Source organism: Rutilus rutilus (genome assembly GCF_951802725.1).
Source record: "Rutilus rutilus genome assembly, chromosome: 21".
NCBI classification, from domain to species: Eukaryota; Metazoa; Chordata; class Actinopteri; order Cypriniformes; family Leuciscidae; genus Rutilus; species Rutilus rutilus.
Window position 1 is genome coordinate 28,010,886 of NC_140226.1, and position 16,870 is coordinate 28,027,755.

Sequence of the window (16,870 nt, forward strand, 5' to 3'; positions counted from 1 at the left end):
TTTTCCCAGGCAGTTTAGTAGTGCATTAGCTACAGAATGCTGTGATATAATGAGCACTTAAATTGACCCTCTACTATTTCTACTCTGCGTGAGTTCGCAGTATGTTATTTTATTTATTTATTTTTTGTGCATACACTGTGATTGGTAAAGGGCGCCTAAGGCTCAGGCTGTACTGAGAGAAAAGTGCAGGTTTATAATTTCTCAGGGGGAAGGGAAGCCTGTGTCCTCATTTGGACAAGCAAGGGCCTGTACAGCATTTCTATTATGTGGACCTTTAAGTTAATTTCTTGTGCAATCCTATGGGAAACACCCAGTGTACTTCCAGTATTTGTTGTAAACTGCCCACACAGTAACAGATAGTTTACAATGTAAATATTCCCTAAACATATTGATTTAGATGTGTACACAATGTACGGAAGATGTTGTAACCAAACAGACATGAGGGAGACACACCTGTGCATGCAGTGCAAACAAGCAGAGTATTCTTATAACTATTCTTAATGTTTGTCCATGGTCTACATCAGGGATAATGGCTCTATTAATGGGTTTCCAGTTTTCCATGACAATACTTGTCTCCTGTTTTGTTTACTACACAAGTCGTTCCTTGTGGTTACAATATACTGTCTTCATAACATTCTAAACAGATGGCTATATGGACCAATAACTAGGTAACAGCGTTGTATTTATTTCAGCACATAGACCTGTTCTGTTTATAGTCATAAAACCCTGAAGAGAATTACCACTTTTGAGAAAAGATTGAGATAAATTTAACTCCAAAAGAATTAACACTTACAAATTGACTGTTTATAGGTTTTTAGAGCAGCATTTTTTGTCTTATGAGTAAAATAACATGAACTTGAAGAAAAGGTTAACATTACTCGAAGAGACTGTCAGGTTTTCTACAATGCTAACAACTTGCTAAATATAGGCAGTTTGTTTTAGATAATTTACAATGTTAAACTGTAATGTTAACCTCAGATCTGATTTTAATTAAGGAATCCATGATGAATTAGTCTTATGGTTTGGCTTATACAAATCATAACTTAACATCTCAATTGTTCTAAATACAGTGATTTAATGGATCTTTTTAAGGGTAAATAGTAATCAATTTTCTGCAAGAGAAAATGAGGCTAGACGTACAGGTTGTTCAAGGTTGTTATGAAACATCTGTTTGTCATAATGATAGACATCCAGGTCCAAAACAGGTGTGTGGAATAATTAAATATGGCCCTGAAGGTCACATGGCACACAATGTTGCCTAACAAAAAACAAAACAAAAAAACAACAACACATAAAGCCCTTTTCCTCATTAGATGCCAGCAAAGCTCCACTGATACACACATGGTTGGATTTGTGATTTGCAGTACAGTAGTTTTTATCTCTCAAATAGGTATACATGCACGCACACACACATTTATTTTTTATTACACTCATACAAACCATACTCTGACATCCATACCAACACACCCACACAATATAGCTGCATAATTTATCCAATTGGCTCTATAATATGCAGATTTATAGTTAAATGGACCAGGGATTAAAATTTTTGGATTTATTAAAGGAAATGGGGGTGAAATAGTAAAATTTCAATAAAAATACACACTTTTTTCCCATAGTTTAAGCAGTTGGCATTAACACAGGCAAATTGATAAAAAATAACTGAAAAACAAAACAAACCCATAAGGACACACCAGAGGGTTGTTCCATAAAAGATGCTAAGAAAAGCGGGGATTAAACTCCAAAACCCGACTTGAATAAACCTAACAAATAAACTGGGGCTAAAGCGGTTTCATAAAAGGTAATTCAAGTTCACGCAATCCCACTAATTTGATCCAGGTTTATCCTGTCTAGATAACTGCGTGTGCATGCGTTTCTTAAGCAGCCCAGAGGGTTGTTCCATAAAACATCTGTGTAACAGCTGAGGCTTAGCCTGACAGTTAGCCTGCCCTGGACCAGGCTAGTTTCCCAGCATAAGTTGCCAGGGTAACAGAGTTTGAACTATTTTAAGTTTGCTTTATGAAACAGAATCCACCGACAATAAGTCTGACTAACCAAAATAAGCCTGGCTTGTATTCTAATCTTGTTTTATGGAACAGCCCTCGGGGTTAGAAGAGTTACAAACAAGTTTTACCAAAAAAAAAAAAAGAAAGAATCTGTAGCCTATCTTAAAGTTAAATGTTAAATGCCTATATTTGTTTAGAGAACAATTGATTTTTGTATGTATATACACACACAGATACATTGTTTTTTAAACCAATAAAGGCCTACAGAAACATTTAACTTTAAGATTTAAAAAAATATTTAAAATAACGCAAGTGTTCTCTGAACTTTTATTTTGAAGGACTGGTAATGTCTTCAGTGTTGTTGAGGTTTGCGCGCGTTGCACCGCTCAGCCAATCCCGCCCCTGACAAGAGGCACGTCACTCTCATGATACTCCGAGAAGAATGGCGGCTCTTTTGGAATCGTTACTGCACAGTAAAGTGGAGTTAAGCGAGACAGTGCTCTGGCTCAAAGCACAACACGTAAGAGTTTACACCGCGCTCGCTCTCTCATGCTGTGTTTTTTCTCTGTCACTGCGTAGCGGAGTGTATGACTGATTGGTTTCCTGAAATTCAGTCAGCTAATCCATAGCTACGTTAGCAAACAACCATGATTAAAGAGTCGCATTATTTTATATGTGGGTATTTGCAGTTTTGTTTTTAAGGTAAATTTAAGTTCTACATTTGGATGGTAACTGTTAACGCCGCAAAACATTTTCGAGCAATGAAAGAGAACGTTGTCATCATCAAGTTTCTTTTTGGTGGGAATTCTGGGAAATTACATAACTTATGTTTTGGGGAATGTAAATATTTCATAAATTAGCTATAACGTTACCTTTCATGATGTTTTGTTTGTGATAATTTGAAACCCGAACATTCTCAATATTTCTCAATATAATTGCATCATTGTAACTTAGTCTTACACAAAATTGTAGAAAAAACTGAGCCTTGTTTACGAGGTATAATTGTGTTATTTTAGAATTATTTAAGTACAACTATGGTATTTATTAATTTTAATTAGCTTTTAATTTTGCTTTAGTCTTTAGTCATTTTAGTACTTCATCTTAAACTGATTAATTTCAGTGAGATGCCATTGTCAAGGCAACATTTTTATTTATTTTATTATTTCAGCTTTATTTCAATTACTGAAACAAATAATAATAGTTTTAGTTTCAGTTAATTATGACAACACTAATAATATAATGTTAAACAGGGTTGTATTTCACACATAAAAAAGTTTTTATTTCTTTTACTGATAAATTACTTTAATGATTTTTAGAATGATAATTTAATGTATATATATATATATATATATATATATATATATATATATATATATATATAAAAGACTTTTAATGACTTAACTAGATGTTTCTTTTTGTTTCGGCAGGTTTGTGAATCCCAAGACTTTCTATTCAAGGTCAGCAGAGAGGAGTTTGTGCCTTTCCTTTTGAATTTTTTGCGAGAGCAGAGCAGTCAAACTTTGACCCATGGCCCCACCACACCCGCCAAGACCCCCAGCACCTCCAAATCTGTCAGGACTCAGCACTCTTCTGAGCGGAGAGGCAACAAATCCACGCCAGTCCAGGGTCTGCGCAGCGCCAGTCGAGTCCAGCTCTTCTCTCCTGCCCTATCTGCATCCCCAGTGGGTGGGAGGAGTGAGCAGGAGACCTCATATACCAGCTCTCATTGTTTGAGTGGCGTCAGCGCCTTCAGCAGCCCTTCCTTCAGCTCTGTCTGGAGCCCTGCTCCCCGCAAAACCCCCTCAGAGCGCCGCTCCGCCCAGCGTCCCAGTCTTGGCGACTTCATGACGTCACCCCCAGAGGTCCAGCCCAGCTCCTCCACACAGCAGCACAAAGGCCGCAGGAGGAGTGGGGGGTTTGGGGGGTGCGCGTCTGCCCGACAGACGGGAACTCGCGTTGCTGTGTCTGAGGAAGGAGGTGGCAGGAGGAGTAGAGGTGTGGCGAGGTTTGAACCAGTGTCACCTCCAACACAGGTGCAGCTCAACTTCAATAATTTGGAAGACTTTCCTCCAGTGGGTGCCGCCCAGTCTTCACCAGTGTAAGTGATGAATCATACCTCTTTTCCAGAAAGATCGGTTCAACTCCGGCCGCTAAAAACGTACTGGTCTCGAACGGAGGGGGACTGAGAGGGTGCTGCCGTTGTCTCGTTGAGCAGTCTAAGAACATTGCACTATATTACTCTTTATATCTAAATATAAAACTATGCACGCGAGAGACCCTGCATGCAAGAGAGCGAGTGAATCAACTAGTTATAGTTTAAATGTACTAATATAAGAAAAAAAATTGTAGCGTCCACATTCAATAAATTAAAAAAGTCTACAAATATGCCGAATTCTTAGAATTTAATTCATGTTAGGTTCAAATAGGTTTTTACCATTTTCAAGCTCATTTATTGACAATAAAATAAAATAATGAAAAAATAGTCAAATAAGTGTATTTATGTATGTTTATGTATACAAGTATATTTATATTTGATTAATTAAAATAGAATATATAATAAAGTGTGTGTGTGTATATATATATATATATATATATATATATATATTACACACATACACACACACACACGCGTATGTATATATATAATATAATTTTTTTATTTATATAATATTGATAATAAAATATTATATACATTCATTTTTGACTTATGAATTAACTTTGTTAAACTAGTTTGGTTATAAAATAGGTCACATTATCTGATTTTCTTAGGAGACTTGTTTTCCCATTCCATACACACTGTCTGCTATTGTATACTTTTCAGTTTAGTTATTTTGAAGCGGTTTTGTTAATTTTTTCGAAGAAATAAAAAGAACAAAACACAAAAATTATAGAAATATGCCAAATTTAATTATAATAATATTATTACATTATAATATCAGGACAGTTGTTTCACCCTGACATTTTTACATTGTGCCTCCCAGAAATGTTTTAATTGATTATACGTCACAATAGGGAAAGAAAGATAAAGGCAATTTTCATATTTTTTTTTACGTCATGACATTGACCCTGCTAATAAAACAATTCAGATCCTCTCTGTATTTTAATTTTGCATATTTCTAATGTTTTATTTAGTGATGCAAATGTGTATTCATTGCAATTTTATGAATATGAAAGCTCAAATGAAACCTTTCTGCGGTTTTTCCAGAGCAACCAAACCTTCACGGAGAATTAACCCAACTCCTGTAAGTGCAGAGCGGCCTAACTGTAAACCTAAGAGCTGCTTCACGTCCACCCCGCTCAGCCTGCCTGAGAGCGTACCAGAGAGCGCTGGGGCCAAACTGACCGCTGCCAGTCCTCTCAGTCTGCAGGAAGAGAGAGAGTTGCTCAGGAGAGAAAGGTATGTTGGGTTATGTTGTGAGATTCAGTTTAAATTTGGTTCTCTGTCATCATTTGCCGCTTCATCTTCTCTAGGTCTAAACTTGCCCAGCAGACCAGCTCCCCACTGACAACCACCCCCGCCATTTGTACCCCAACCAAAACAGTGCACAGGCAGGGATCAAAAGTGACCCCTGATCCCCAGTCACCTTGCCCTGACCCTGACAAAGTTACACAGAAATCAGAGTTGGATCTCTTAGCAGAGCTGTATTGTACGTGCATTTCAGGTAAGTGGCCTGCAGAGGGTGCTGTATACTGCGCTATTAAATTACATGCGATGGGAAAAGTATATTTGGCAATGTGATGATTCACAGCTCTTGAATTATACAAGACTTGTACATTTACAAAAGTACAAGTACAAATCTTTATATTCCATCACAATAAATTACGGTTTAAAATATATTAAAATAAAAAAGGAGCATAAAGGCTAAATATAAAGTATAGCACCACAACTATAACGATAACAGCACAGAGAAACGATATCGTTGAAATCACTTTCAGAACTAATTTTTCCAGCTGATTAACAATGAAAACATAGACAGCCAATCAGAATCCATCCTGCTTTAAAGAGCTTGAGCAAAACAGTAGACGACAAAACTGCAGTGCACGTTTATAATAAACGGAGCGTTATCGTTCGTTGGTGTGGATGCTAATATAGTTATAGTTATGGTTATGTTTATAGTGTGAATGGGCCTTAAGACTCTTGCCAACCTTAAACTTTTAAATGATAGAAGCATACATATACATAAGCATGCTACATCTGTTTTAAGTTTTAATGCATTTTGCTTGTAGAGAATCTGGTTCCGTGTGTTTTCCTGGAGCTGTTCTTCATGCTGCAGCTCCTGACATCTCGTGGTGTGTCTGTCTCTAAATCTACCGAGGCAGGAATCAGTGTGTGTGAAGACAGTCCAGGTGTGTCAATATTTAAAAGCTTATTTAATTCTTTAAGGCTTCTGACTACACTTACATGTTAAATCATGCTGAAGAGATGCCATAAAGATGAGGCGTTTCATAATCCTGCTGTCAACACACAGCTAGTAGAGTTCAGCTTTAAAAATGCATTACTCATGCATTATTCTGCACTTGAAGCTAAATTAGCTAAAACATTTATGTGTGACCCTGGACCACAAAACCAGTCACTAGGGTCAATTTTTTTTACATTGAGATTTATACATTATCTGAAAGCTGAATAAATAAGCTTTCCAGTGATGCTATGGTTTGTTAGGATAGGACAATATCTGGCCGAGATACAACTTTTGAAAATCTGGAATCTGAGGTTGCAAAACAATGGAAACATTGAGAAAATCGCCTTTAAAATTGTCCATTTATGTCCATTCAATCACAAAAATAAATGTTTTATATCTTTACGGTAGGACATATACAAAATATCTTCATGGAACATGATCTTTACTTAAAGGGACAATGTGTAGGAATTTCTCCCATCTAGTGGTGAAATTGTATTTTGCATTCAGACGAATACTGCTCTCCAGCGCCTCGCTTTTTCAAATGCGTGTTGCATCTACGGTAGCCGTTACGTACCATAAAGCTATGACAGGATGTCTTTTAATAGCACTTCATCGAGTTATACTGTCTGTCTATATAATAAAGTACACAACCAAGCAATGAAAAAAAGCTTGTAATTAAGACCGTAACATTGACTTACCTGTCGAGAAGAAAGCAGGCAACTTCAGGCAACCCTTTTGGCAACCCTTTTGAAAGCTTTCTCCTGCATTAGCTCTTTCCACCTGGAAAAAGCTATCCCGACATTAACCCTTGTTTTTTGTAATCTTCAGTCACGTTTCGTTTTTACGGTCTACTTTGGACTTTTTCGACGACGAGGACTCCTTATCCTGTGACTAACCGTACAGTGCAGCCTTTTAAACTTGCCGGGGCAGTGACAAGAGCCTCTCACTGCTCTGCTCCTCCGCTTCTGCTGGCTTCAGTTACGTGACGCTGACTCTGAACGAAAACACGTTGTGGAAACACGTTGGCCTAGTACTTTTTGTCCCTCTCTGCTATTATAGTTTTTCAAGATGGCGGAACTACATGGAAGCCTCCGTGGACCTACGTATATAAAGATAATAAATTCTTCGTTTACGAGGATAAGTCAGATCATTGGCAGAGGTATTTGTATACCATTGAGGACATATTTAAGAATAAAAATATTGATTTTAGATAATAAAATACCTAAAAAAACTACACATTGTCCCTTTAATATCCTAATGATTTTTGGCATAAAAGAAAAATCGATAATTTTGACCCATACAATGTATTTTTGGCTATTGCCACAAATATATACCCGTGCGACATGTGACTGGTTTTGTGATCCAGGGTCACATTCACTTTTTGTATTTTTTTGCCTTTTTTAATTTACTGTAAAATAAATACTTGATTTATTTAACAGTACAATAGTATTATTGTAATAGTAATATTTAAATAATTGCATTATTGTTTGCATTTTTAATAAAAGAAATATATTTTTATTAGTAATAATAATTACAATATAATTATTTTATATTATTATTATTATTATTATTATTATTGTTTTTGTTTTTGTTGTTGTCATATTGACTGGTCTCCATAGTGGAATAGAACAAAAAACAGTATGATTTTCATGCAGGGGGATTCTGTTGAACACGCCAGTTAGATATTTATTCTGGTTTTGAGGATGAGTCAATCTAAAAATGATTAATTTGGTCATGTCCTGATTGTGTCCTGTTCATTTATGGTCTTGAAGAGGTGCTGGAGAAAGCTTACCTGGGAAACGTCCACAACTGTGTGTATTTTTCCGTGAGAGTGTTGGAGAATCAGTTTGAGTAAGTCTGATTACGGTTTCATTACTGCTTCAGATCGGATTCCGCGTGCCTGACTTTCTGTCTCATCTGTTCGTCAGGTTGGTGTCACACCTGGACAAATGCACTCTGCGGCTTCTGTCTGAGAATGAGAGAGTGGCGACTTTCTCCCCATCACTCAGAGATCGCCTGGCACAAGCTCAGGAGAACTGCACAGCTAAAGTAAGCATTAGTTTAAAAGCAACCACTAAGTAACCTTTGAAAGCTCATGCTGAATAATGTCCTCACTTCCTCAGGTGCTCCCCAGTCCACCCTTGTTCGTTCATTCAGTACCATTCCAGGCCGCCACAGATAACCGTTCCAATTTTATCAGCGATAGGGGCTTCCACACATTTAAAAAGCAGAGGTACACTGAACAAAGTTTCAAATATGTGATGTTTCAGGTCATTTATCAGTTTTGTTGCCTTGATATATATGGGACATGTTATTTTTTTCTGCTTTTGTTGTAGGGATGTGTTTTACGGGCTGATCAGAGAATGGGAGGACTCTCATAAGGAGCCTGGCTGGGATTTTGAGGCAGCATTAGGCAATAGAGTCAGGTGACTATTTTTTTGGTAGTGTTAAAAGGGACATTTTATAGTTAACTAATAGTATATTCTTTGCTCTTTTTATATGAATGATAAACATTTCCTCCTTCAGTCATTTTGATTGTGATTCCAAATTAAAATGTTATAAATTATACCCACAGGATAATGGTCAGTCAGCTGACAGCAGCAGGAAGTCATTCTCACTTTGCCAGACTCTTCCAGAAGCAGCTGATCCAGGTGTGCCAAAATGGCTGATTATTTTCACATTTCCTCTTATTCTCTCTCTGTCCCTTTTATATTCTCTGTCTCTTTTTATTTTTTTAGATGTGTAAGAGCCCTTGTGTGCTGGGCTCCTCCAGTGACGCTCCTGACGCTGATCTGCTGGGCATGCTGGGGGCAGACAGCCTGGGTCGCCTGAAGCGCCTGCAGCAGCGTCTGGTCCAGCCTCAGGGACTCATTGGTCCCTGCCCTCCACCTTCCTTTCCTGGCCATCAGGAGTTCTTCAAGGGCTTCCTTCAGACAGCCAGCTGGTAAATGTTGTATCCACTGGACTCGTTGGGACTTTTAGATGTGCAATTGATGCTTTCATGATGTGATAATTTAAGCTTTGCAAGTCTTGCTCCAGCTGTATGAATTATTTTGAGTGCAGTTTACTTTTCTGTTGACAAGGACAGTGCTTATCGAAGTGCTTTTCCCATTGTTTAAATGGCAAATAGATATGTTTACATTTTAGCACAGCAAAATCACAGCTTGTATGCTGGGCAAAAGCAATGAAGGACGCTTTCAAAATACTCACCAAGCTGCATTTATTTAATCAAAAAATACAGTAACATGACTATTGTGAAATATTAATACATTTGAACTCTTTTCTATTTGAATATATTTTAAAATGTCATCATTTATTGTTAGGATGGCAAAGCTTAATTTTTATATAATGCATCCTTTCCGAAAAGTTTCAATTTCTTAAAAAAAAAAAAAAGTACTGACCCTAAACTTTTAAATGCTAGGCTAGTGTATACCTGCTTAAAGTACATTTTGTCAGCTGTAATGAGTACAGTAGCATGGACGGTATTCTAAGCTGATTTTAATAGACTAAAAGTCACAAAACTCTTTAAGGTTTTTAAGGTTCTTAATGTGTTTTTTATGCTTGGCTCTAATTACGGTCATCTTTGTTCTAGCTGTCAGCTGAACCAGCACCTGAAAGATGGTATGTGTCAGCAGCTGCTGAAGTTAGACGAGGTGTCCATCCTCGGTCCAGACGCCAGCCCTGCCCGGGGAGAGGAGACCGGTGATGGAGACATGGAGCAACAGGTTAGATCAGAAAGAAAAATATTCAACCACTCCAAAGTAAGGCTTTGAATGGGTTTAAAACACATTTTTGGGCTCTTTGTTTCAGGATGAGAAGCAACGTTTCTCCTCTGTGCTTCTCACGGCACGACTTCTGGCCAAGTTTTTGGGCTTCATCTCTTTTCTGCCTTACCAGACCTCTGAGCTTCCATCAAGAGACATACAGGACGCTGCAGTCACTCTGCGGAGCAAGGTACACAGGCCAGAATTTTTTCTTTTGCCAGCAAGCTATGCATTCTTTAGGACCTAATTTGTTTTCTTGTGTGTATTGTCAGAGTTCTCCAGTGCTGGATGTGTGTGCGGTGTTGAGAAGTTCAGTGTATCGGAGACGCACCATTCTGACAGTGCCCTGGATGGTGGAGTTCCTGTCCATGCTGGATTATATTGGCCCATTTCTGCCTTGTTACAGGACTGCTCTGTGCCTTTTGCTCCAGATCTACAAGTGAGTTTATCACATGCACATCAAAGATGATCTTTGTGTGATTGTGCTATTAATCATGCTTATTTGTGTGTTTCAGGAGGATGGTATTGGGTCGAGGAGGGGAGCTGTGTTACATGAATCAGCTGCTCATGGTGGCAGTTTTGGGCTGGCTCTTCCAGGTGAGATGTCTCATTTTCAGTGGGGCTGAAAATAAAACACCAGGCAGAAAACTGTAAAAACTGTTGCAGATGGGCACCTCTAATGTGACCTGCTTTGTTTGCAATTAGACAAATGTACTTCTGACATCACACCATGCCATAATTTATTATATTGCATAATAAAGTTGCATTATTTAAAATAATAATACTTCCACATTGATATATTATAATAATATAAAAGTCAAGTAACAAATAAAAGTAAAAAATGTAATCAAAATGCACCCAAATATTGATCAAGGCCAGTGCGAATGCAAAGAGATTGCCGGGTTTGATAAAGAACTGCAGAAAATGGGCTAAACGGGACTTGTATCATTTGATAGTTTGTTTCTGCATACACCTAAAATAAGTGCTGCTTCAATGTGTGTGGTTATTTTTTTTTTTTTTTTTTTTTTTAAATAAATGTTTTAAATAAGATTAACAATTATCAAATTGACATTGACCAAATCATACAGCCTGGACAAAGAGTTTGGTTATGAGCCTGTCAAATCTTTCTGTTGCTGCCCCTTTTTTAGATCCCAATCTTCCCAGAAGATCTCTTCTTCAGCACAGATCTAAAGGAAGAAATCAAGGAACTGGAGAATAATACAAGCTGTCAGGGGCTGGTTAGTGGAACACTGATCTTCTGCTCTGTATACATTTAGCTGTTTCCTTTTAAGGAGGGAAAGAAATGTTTATTTATCTTTTCATTTTCCTTCACAATGTGTATAATACTGTATATTTTCTTTTAAGGACACCCTCCCATTAGTGGACCAACAGCTTCTCTTAACTTGCTGTCCATATTTAGGTGAGAGTGGACTGTTTGGAAAAAAATTCTTAACTATGTCTTTTAGTAAGTTTCGGTTGGAATAAATTCCAGGTACCTTTACAACATTCATTTTGCAGGGGAGTTTCGTAAACTTCTTGCTGCTTTTGTGGCTGGTAGCACGTCCAAGAGCGGAGGCTTGATTCGCAAGATCACCCCCACATCTGCAGAACTGAGGGGACCCTCCACCACCCGTTCACAACAGAAACTTCAGGTATCCTGCAAGCAAATGCCTTCCATCTGTTGAAGAATTGAGATCATGTCATCCATGTGTAGACGTTTTCCATTTGTTTTAACAGGTTGATTTGGAACAGGCCTTTTTTCACAACCAGCCCCCATCTCTCAGACGCACTGTAGAGTTTGTTGCGGAAAGAGTCGGTTCCAACTGCGTCAAACACATCAAGTCAGTCTCCCACCATTTTGTCAGTCTTTTTGGTTCTTTCTGCCTGTTAGTCCATGTAAATCAATTTGAATTCACGTTTCATCATTTCATATTTTCTTAACTCTATGTGGCAGGGCTACGCTTGTGTTGGAGCTTGTGAAGGGTGGAGAGAAAACTCTCAGAGATAGTTTGGGTTTGGTGGGTGTCAACACGGCCAAACTAAATGATTCTATCTGTGCTCAGCTGTGTGACGCAGGCATGCAGACTCTGGAGAGAGCCACCAGGTCAGCAGCTCTCTTCTCTCATTACATATACATCATGTTGTAGGACATGTTTTGGACTAGTCACATCTCCCATGATAGGTTCTGCAGTGAGAATGCCCCTGGAGCTGTCCGAGTTCTTCTTCCTCTGGAGACCTCTCCTTCTGTGAGTTAAACAGTCACTCTTCATTAATTCAATCCACTTAATACCATGTAGGGAAAATAGAGATGCTCAATAACAGTGTTTGTCTTGGGTGGAAATTTGCTCTTATTTGTCATCTCATTTTGTGGTTAATTTTAGAAAAAAGACTTCAAGATCATCATTTATTTACTTAGAGATATGATTCTTTTTTGTTGTTGTGTGTTTTAGGTCCTGACCACAGCTGAGAGCATCACCACTCGTTTGGCTACAGAAAAGGCTTGCAGCTGGCTGTCCTCCAACATCACAAGTAGTGAAGCCTGATTTTATTCACATTTTAAAATAACAAATTCTCCATTTAGACTTATTACATACTTTGTAGCCCTTTTTTAATATAGGGATTTAAAAAAAATCCTGTATGAATGTCTCCCTTAGCACTGCTAAAGAGAGAGTGGAAGAGTGCATTTGAGAGGGTGATTAAGAGTGTGCCCTCAACCTTCAATTTGGATGCTGAAGAGGGTGAGGGATCAAGCAAGAGTCAGCAGGTCCAGAGGAGTGCCTCAGGGCTCAGTGCTGGGTCCTCATGTGTTTCAGGCTGCAACCATAAGGTTCCACTTGGATCAGAAGTCATAATTGAAGTTAAGGTAATTATTGGGAATTAGTAATCCAGACAGTAAAAAATAGTTTAAATGGATTCATTAAGAAGGGTGGGTGATGATAAAATTTGTGAGAGAATTTGAGTGAGAAATGAGACATGCGGAAATCAAACGCATAATTCACACCAATAGTCAAACTTGCTAAACAATAAAATGTTTCTTTATTCTTGGACAAGGCCATTAGAAGTGTTGTAATTGTTAATTAAACTTAAGCTAATAAAAATTAAGTTTAGAAATTTAAGAAGTACTAAAGTGAATGAAACTGAATTTAAAACTAAACTAAATAGAAACATTAAAAACAACTAATACAAATTACAAATACACTTAAATACTTGCACTAAAAAACTGAATATATATAAAGGCTAATTCAAAATATGATTAAATATTATAATAGTATATAAATAATACTGTTTACCAATGACAATGGCTATCAGTAGAATTTGGAATTAATAAATTGGAAATCATTGTAATTAATGATCAGCAGTATCATGAACTTTGGCCAATTAATTAGCCTGGACTGGACAGCAATAAGCAAACCTAAGGTAATTTACAGTAATTTTCTAATATAAGTGGGTCAGATCTCAAATAATTTTGTCTCATGTTTCAGGAGGTTCTGAGTGTGTCTGTTGGACCCAGGTCTGATGAGGAGGTTTTCACTGTTCATCAGATTGAGTCTCTGCTGGACAGAGTGGGACAAACACTTGGATGCCGAAAAGTAATCAGACCCCCCCCCATACTACTTCAGTGTACTAACATCATTCAATGGTTTTAATTCTTTATTTAGAACGGTTTACCTTTCTTACAAATTCTCTCCTGTGTCCTGGTCTTTTTCTAGCTCCTCGCTCCTGTGGTCGAGCAGATGCTGTTGCGTTGTACGGTTCAGATGGCCTGCAAACTTGGTGAGAGAACAATTAATGCAAAACTGAGAACGGGACATGAAGTCAATTCTGAAAGTGATTAATACCCTAATGTGTCTGTTTGTGTTTGTTTCCATGTACAGTATCTGGGGAGCTTCCTCTGGTGTTTTCAGCCGAGGGGAACAAGAGACCTGCTCTTCTGGAAAAGTTTTTAATTCTGTGGACTCGGAGTCCCTCTCCACCTCTGCACCTTCTCTACAGTGAACCCACCCTGACTGCAATTTCCAGTGCCACAGATAGTGAGGTAAAACCACTGATCAAACCTTGGTGTTGTTGATGCAGTTTTGCCGAGCTGTTACATTCTTAACCTGTGCTTTTTTTTTTTTTTTTTTTTGGTATAACACTAATTTTAGTATTTTAGCACTTAAATGTATTTATTTATCAGTTAGTTGCCAAGACTAAATTTCTAATTTGTTTAAGTTGACATTTTTGTTTATTTAATATTTATACTCCATTTGTTTTTTAGCTATATTTTGATTACTGAGAACCATTTTTTTTATAGGTTTAGTTTTAGGTGACAACAACAACAGTGTTGATTTAAATATTGGTTTATCCTTTAATCCTACAGAGGAATGACTACCTGTTCCTGATAAGACAGCTAATAGAGAGAGGTCTTTTAGGAGAGAAGGAAGTGGGCACCAACTGGCCAAAGTTGTCAGCGTTATCTTGGCCAGAGGTAATTGCTTCTTACATATGCTGTTCGTTCATTATTTTAGAGACAACAAAACATGATTTTCTGAGGCTGGAATTCTCACAGATTTCTCTCTGATGGCTTTTCTCATTTGCTGTTGTAGGAGTCGGTAGAGAACTTTCAGCAGCTCTCCCTGACCACCCAGTTCCCAGTGCCTTCACTGCCAAACCACAGGGACATACTGCAGGTCTCTCAATGACCACTAGGGGGACACGTGTCGACATTACCAACTCTACACATGAATCCCAGCCAAACACTATTGGATGAATAGGCAATGAGTTATGCATGTTTAAACAAAAGAAAGAATGTTTAAACCTACAATATATATGATTTTAAAAATATTTTAAAGTCTGATTTATTGTTAGTTGCAAGGAGAATATTTGCTGCTCAAAAAATGCTGAGTTGATAGACCAGTCAAGACCAGATTATAAATCTTCAAAACATTTTGTGGGAAATTTTAACAGGGTTTTGCCAATTTTCACTCATACAGCCTTGCAGTAGAACATGATAAAGACCATTCACTGTGCTTCTTTGTCATGAAATTCTATTTATTTATTTTAAGTGTTTGTAAATGTTTTTCTGCTTGTTGGTGAGTTGGTTTGTATGCATTTCTTATAGTCTATATTTGTGAAATATTTGCACTTTGTTCATGTTGGACAATTTTATCTGTTTAATTCTAAACCTGTCTAAAGTAATAAAATGTGATATTGTGAACATGCATGAGTTTTTCTTTTTGTTCACATTTACAAAACACATGACAGTTGTGAACTTTAAAAAAGGGTAAAGTCATGGAAATTAATACATTAAAGGTATAGTTCACCCAAAAATGAAAAATCTGTCTTTTACACACCCTCAAGTTGATCCAAACCTGCATGTAGTTCTTTCTTCTGTTGAAAATATAGGAATATATTTTGAAGAATATGGGTAACCAAACAGTTGCTGGTCCCCATTGACTTCCGTAGTATCGAAAAAAAATATTATGGAGATTTTGATCAAAAACTATGGTTTACCTACATTCTTCAAGATACTGTATATTTTGTGTTCAGCAGGCTTGGAATAACTTGTGGGTGAATAAGTAATGACAATTTTCTTTTTTGGCTGAACTATCCCTTTAAGTCAAGGAGAAGTCTGGAAAATTTCTATAGTGGATGTTCATGCTAATTTACTATCGACTTTAAAATACGTCATCAGGTAGATGTTGCTCTATGTTAGTGCAATATCTGTCAGACTATGAATTTTTCCCTTAAATCGTGGAAAATTATTGGTCAGATGCCGCTATTGCTTCAGAAATCATTCTAATATGCTTATTTGGTGCTCAAACATTTCATATTTAAGAGTTGCGCCGCTTAATTTTGAACAGCATTCAAAAGAAAAGCATTTATTTGAAATGGAAATATTTTGTAATTTTAAAAATGTCTTTGTCACTTTTGTTCAATTTAATGCTTCCTTGCTGAATAAAAATATTGATTTCTTTCAAGACAATTGTCTTAATAACTAATTAAGTCATCAAGTTTATAAAGCATAGACAGACAGGCAGTTAACGTGTGCCTTCAGGCGAGCACTTCGCCTTTGTTTCTCTTGCCCTAGTTTCCTACTATGGCGATGGCTGAGCTCATTAATGTTAAAGACCTACTGAACGAGCGTCTAGTAACAAATCACAATGAATGTTTAGAAGCCACGCCTTATGCAAAGTAGGCCCACTCGTTCAGCAAATCAGAAAGCACTATTGAACTAACGTCACGTTGCACTCTGAATATTCATGAGCAGAGCCTTCGCTATAGTAGGATTCGTAATCTCCCCTCCTGAAGAGACGGCAGGAAGTTTTAGCGCAGTTCAACTGCGGCCACGGCTTCATAATGTGCTCTGTGATTGTCTAGACTCTAGACGATATCAATAACATGACCCGAAAAACGTGTATTCGGTTTCATTACTCTGCTCGGGATAATTCTATGCTGTGGAGACATTTAATAAATGGACTCTAACGGACAGCTGAACTTTAATTCATCGTTTCCCTCCTCCGCCTGGTGTCAAACGAATGGCAAACGTGAAAGTCGCGATTCGAGTCCGTCCGCTGAACTCCAGGTACGACCAGCTTTCGTGGATCTTATATGAAATTGATTGTAAAAGTGCATGACAAAAACTGCTGAATGATGTCCTGTGAAGTACATAAACAGCCTTGAGTTGTTGTACTGTTGCTATGTCTGGGAATAGACCTGC

The 16,870-nt window shown here is 37.6% G+C and overlaps 2 protein-coding genes across 2 annotated transcripts in view; both read left to right on the forward strand.

Moving 5' to 3' along the window:
• Positions 1 to 2,389: 2,389 nt before the first annotated feature.
• cdan1 (codanin 1) lies at positions 2,390 to 15,367 on the forward strand. The gene is made up of 28 exons (XM_084394359.1): positions 2,390 to 2,526; positions 3,434 to 4,104; positions 5,212 to 5,403; positions 5,478 to 5,668; positions 6,234 to 6,353; positions 8,179 to 8,257; positions 8,335 to 8,455; positions 8,530 to 8,639; positions 8,743 to 8,832; positions 8,982 to 9,057; positions 9,145 to 9,350; positions 9,999 to 10,131; positions 10,217 to 10,360; positions 10,443 to 10,609; positions 10,686 to 10,767; positions 11,319 to 11,408; positions 11,536 to 11,590; positions 11,689 to 11,822; positions 11,908 to 12,011; positions 12,125 to 12,274; positions 12,353 to 12,416; positions 12,621 to 12,699; positions 12,825 to 13,033; positions 13,653 to 13,760; positions 13,881 to 13,944; positions 14,046 to 14,206; positions 14,531 to 14,638; positions 14,757 to 15,367. The coding sequence occupies exons 1-28, from the start codon at positions 2,449 to 2,451 to the stop codon at positions 14,850 to 14,852; spliced, it is 3,882 nt and encodes a 1,293-aa protein (XP_084250485.1). The 5' UTR covers positions 2,390 to 2,448; the 3' UTR covers positions 14,853 to 15,367.
• A 1,092-nt stretch (positions 15,368 to 16,459) lies between these two features.
• The window catches only part of stard9 (StAR-related lipid transfer (START) domain containing 9), a 58,488-nt gene continuing 58,077 nt past the window's right edge, over positions 16,460 to 16,870 (forward strand). Inside the window, exon 1 of the mRNA XM_084392897.1 lies at positions 16,460 to 16,735. Coding sequence (XP_084249023.1) covers positions 16,689 to 16,735 — 47 coding nt within the window. The 5' untranslated portion in view covers positions 16,460 to 16,688. The remainder of the gene's footprint in view (positions 16,736 to 16,870) is intronic.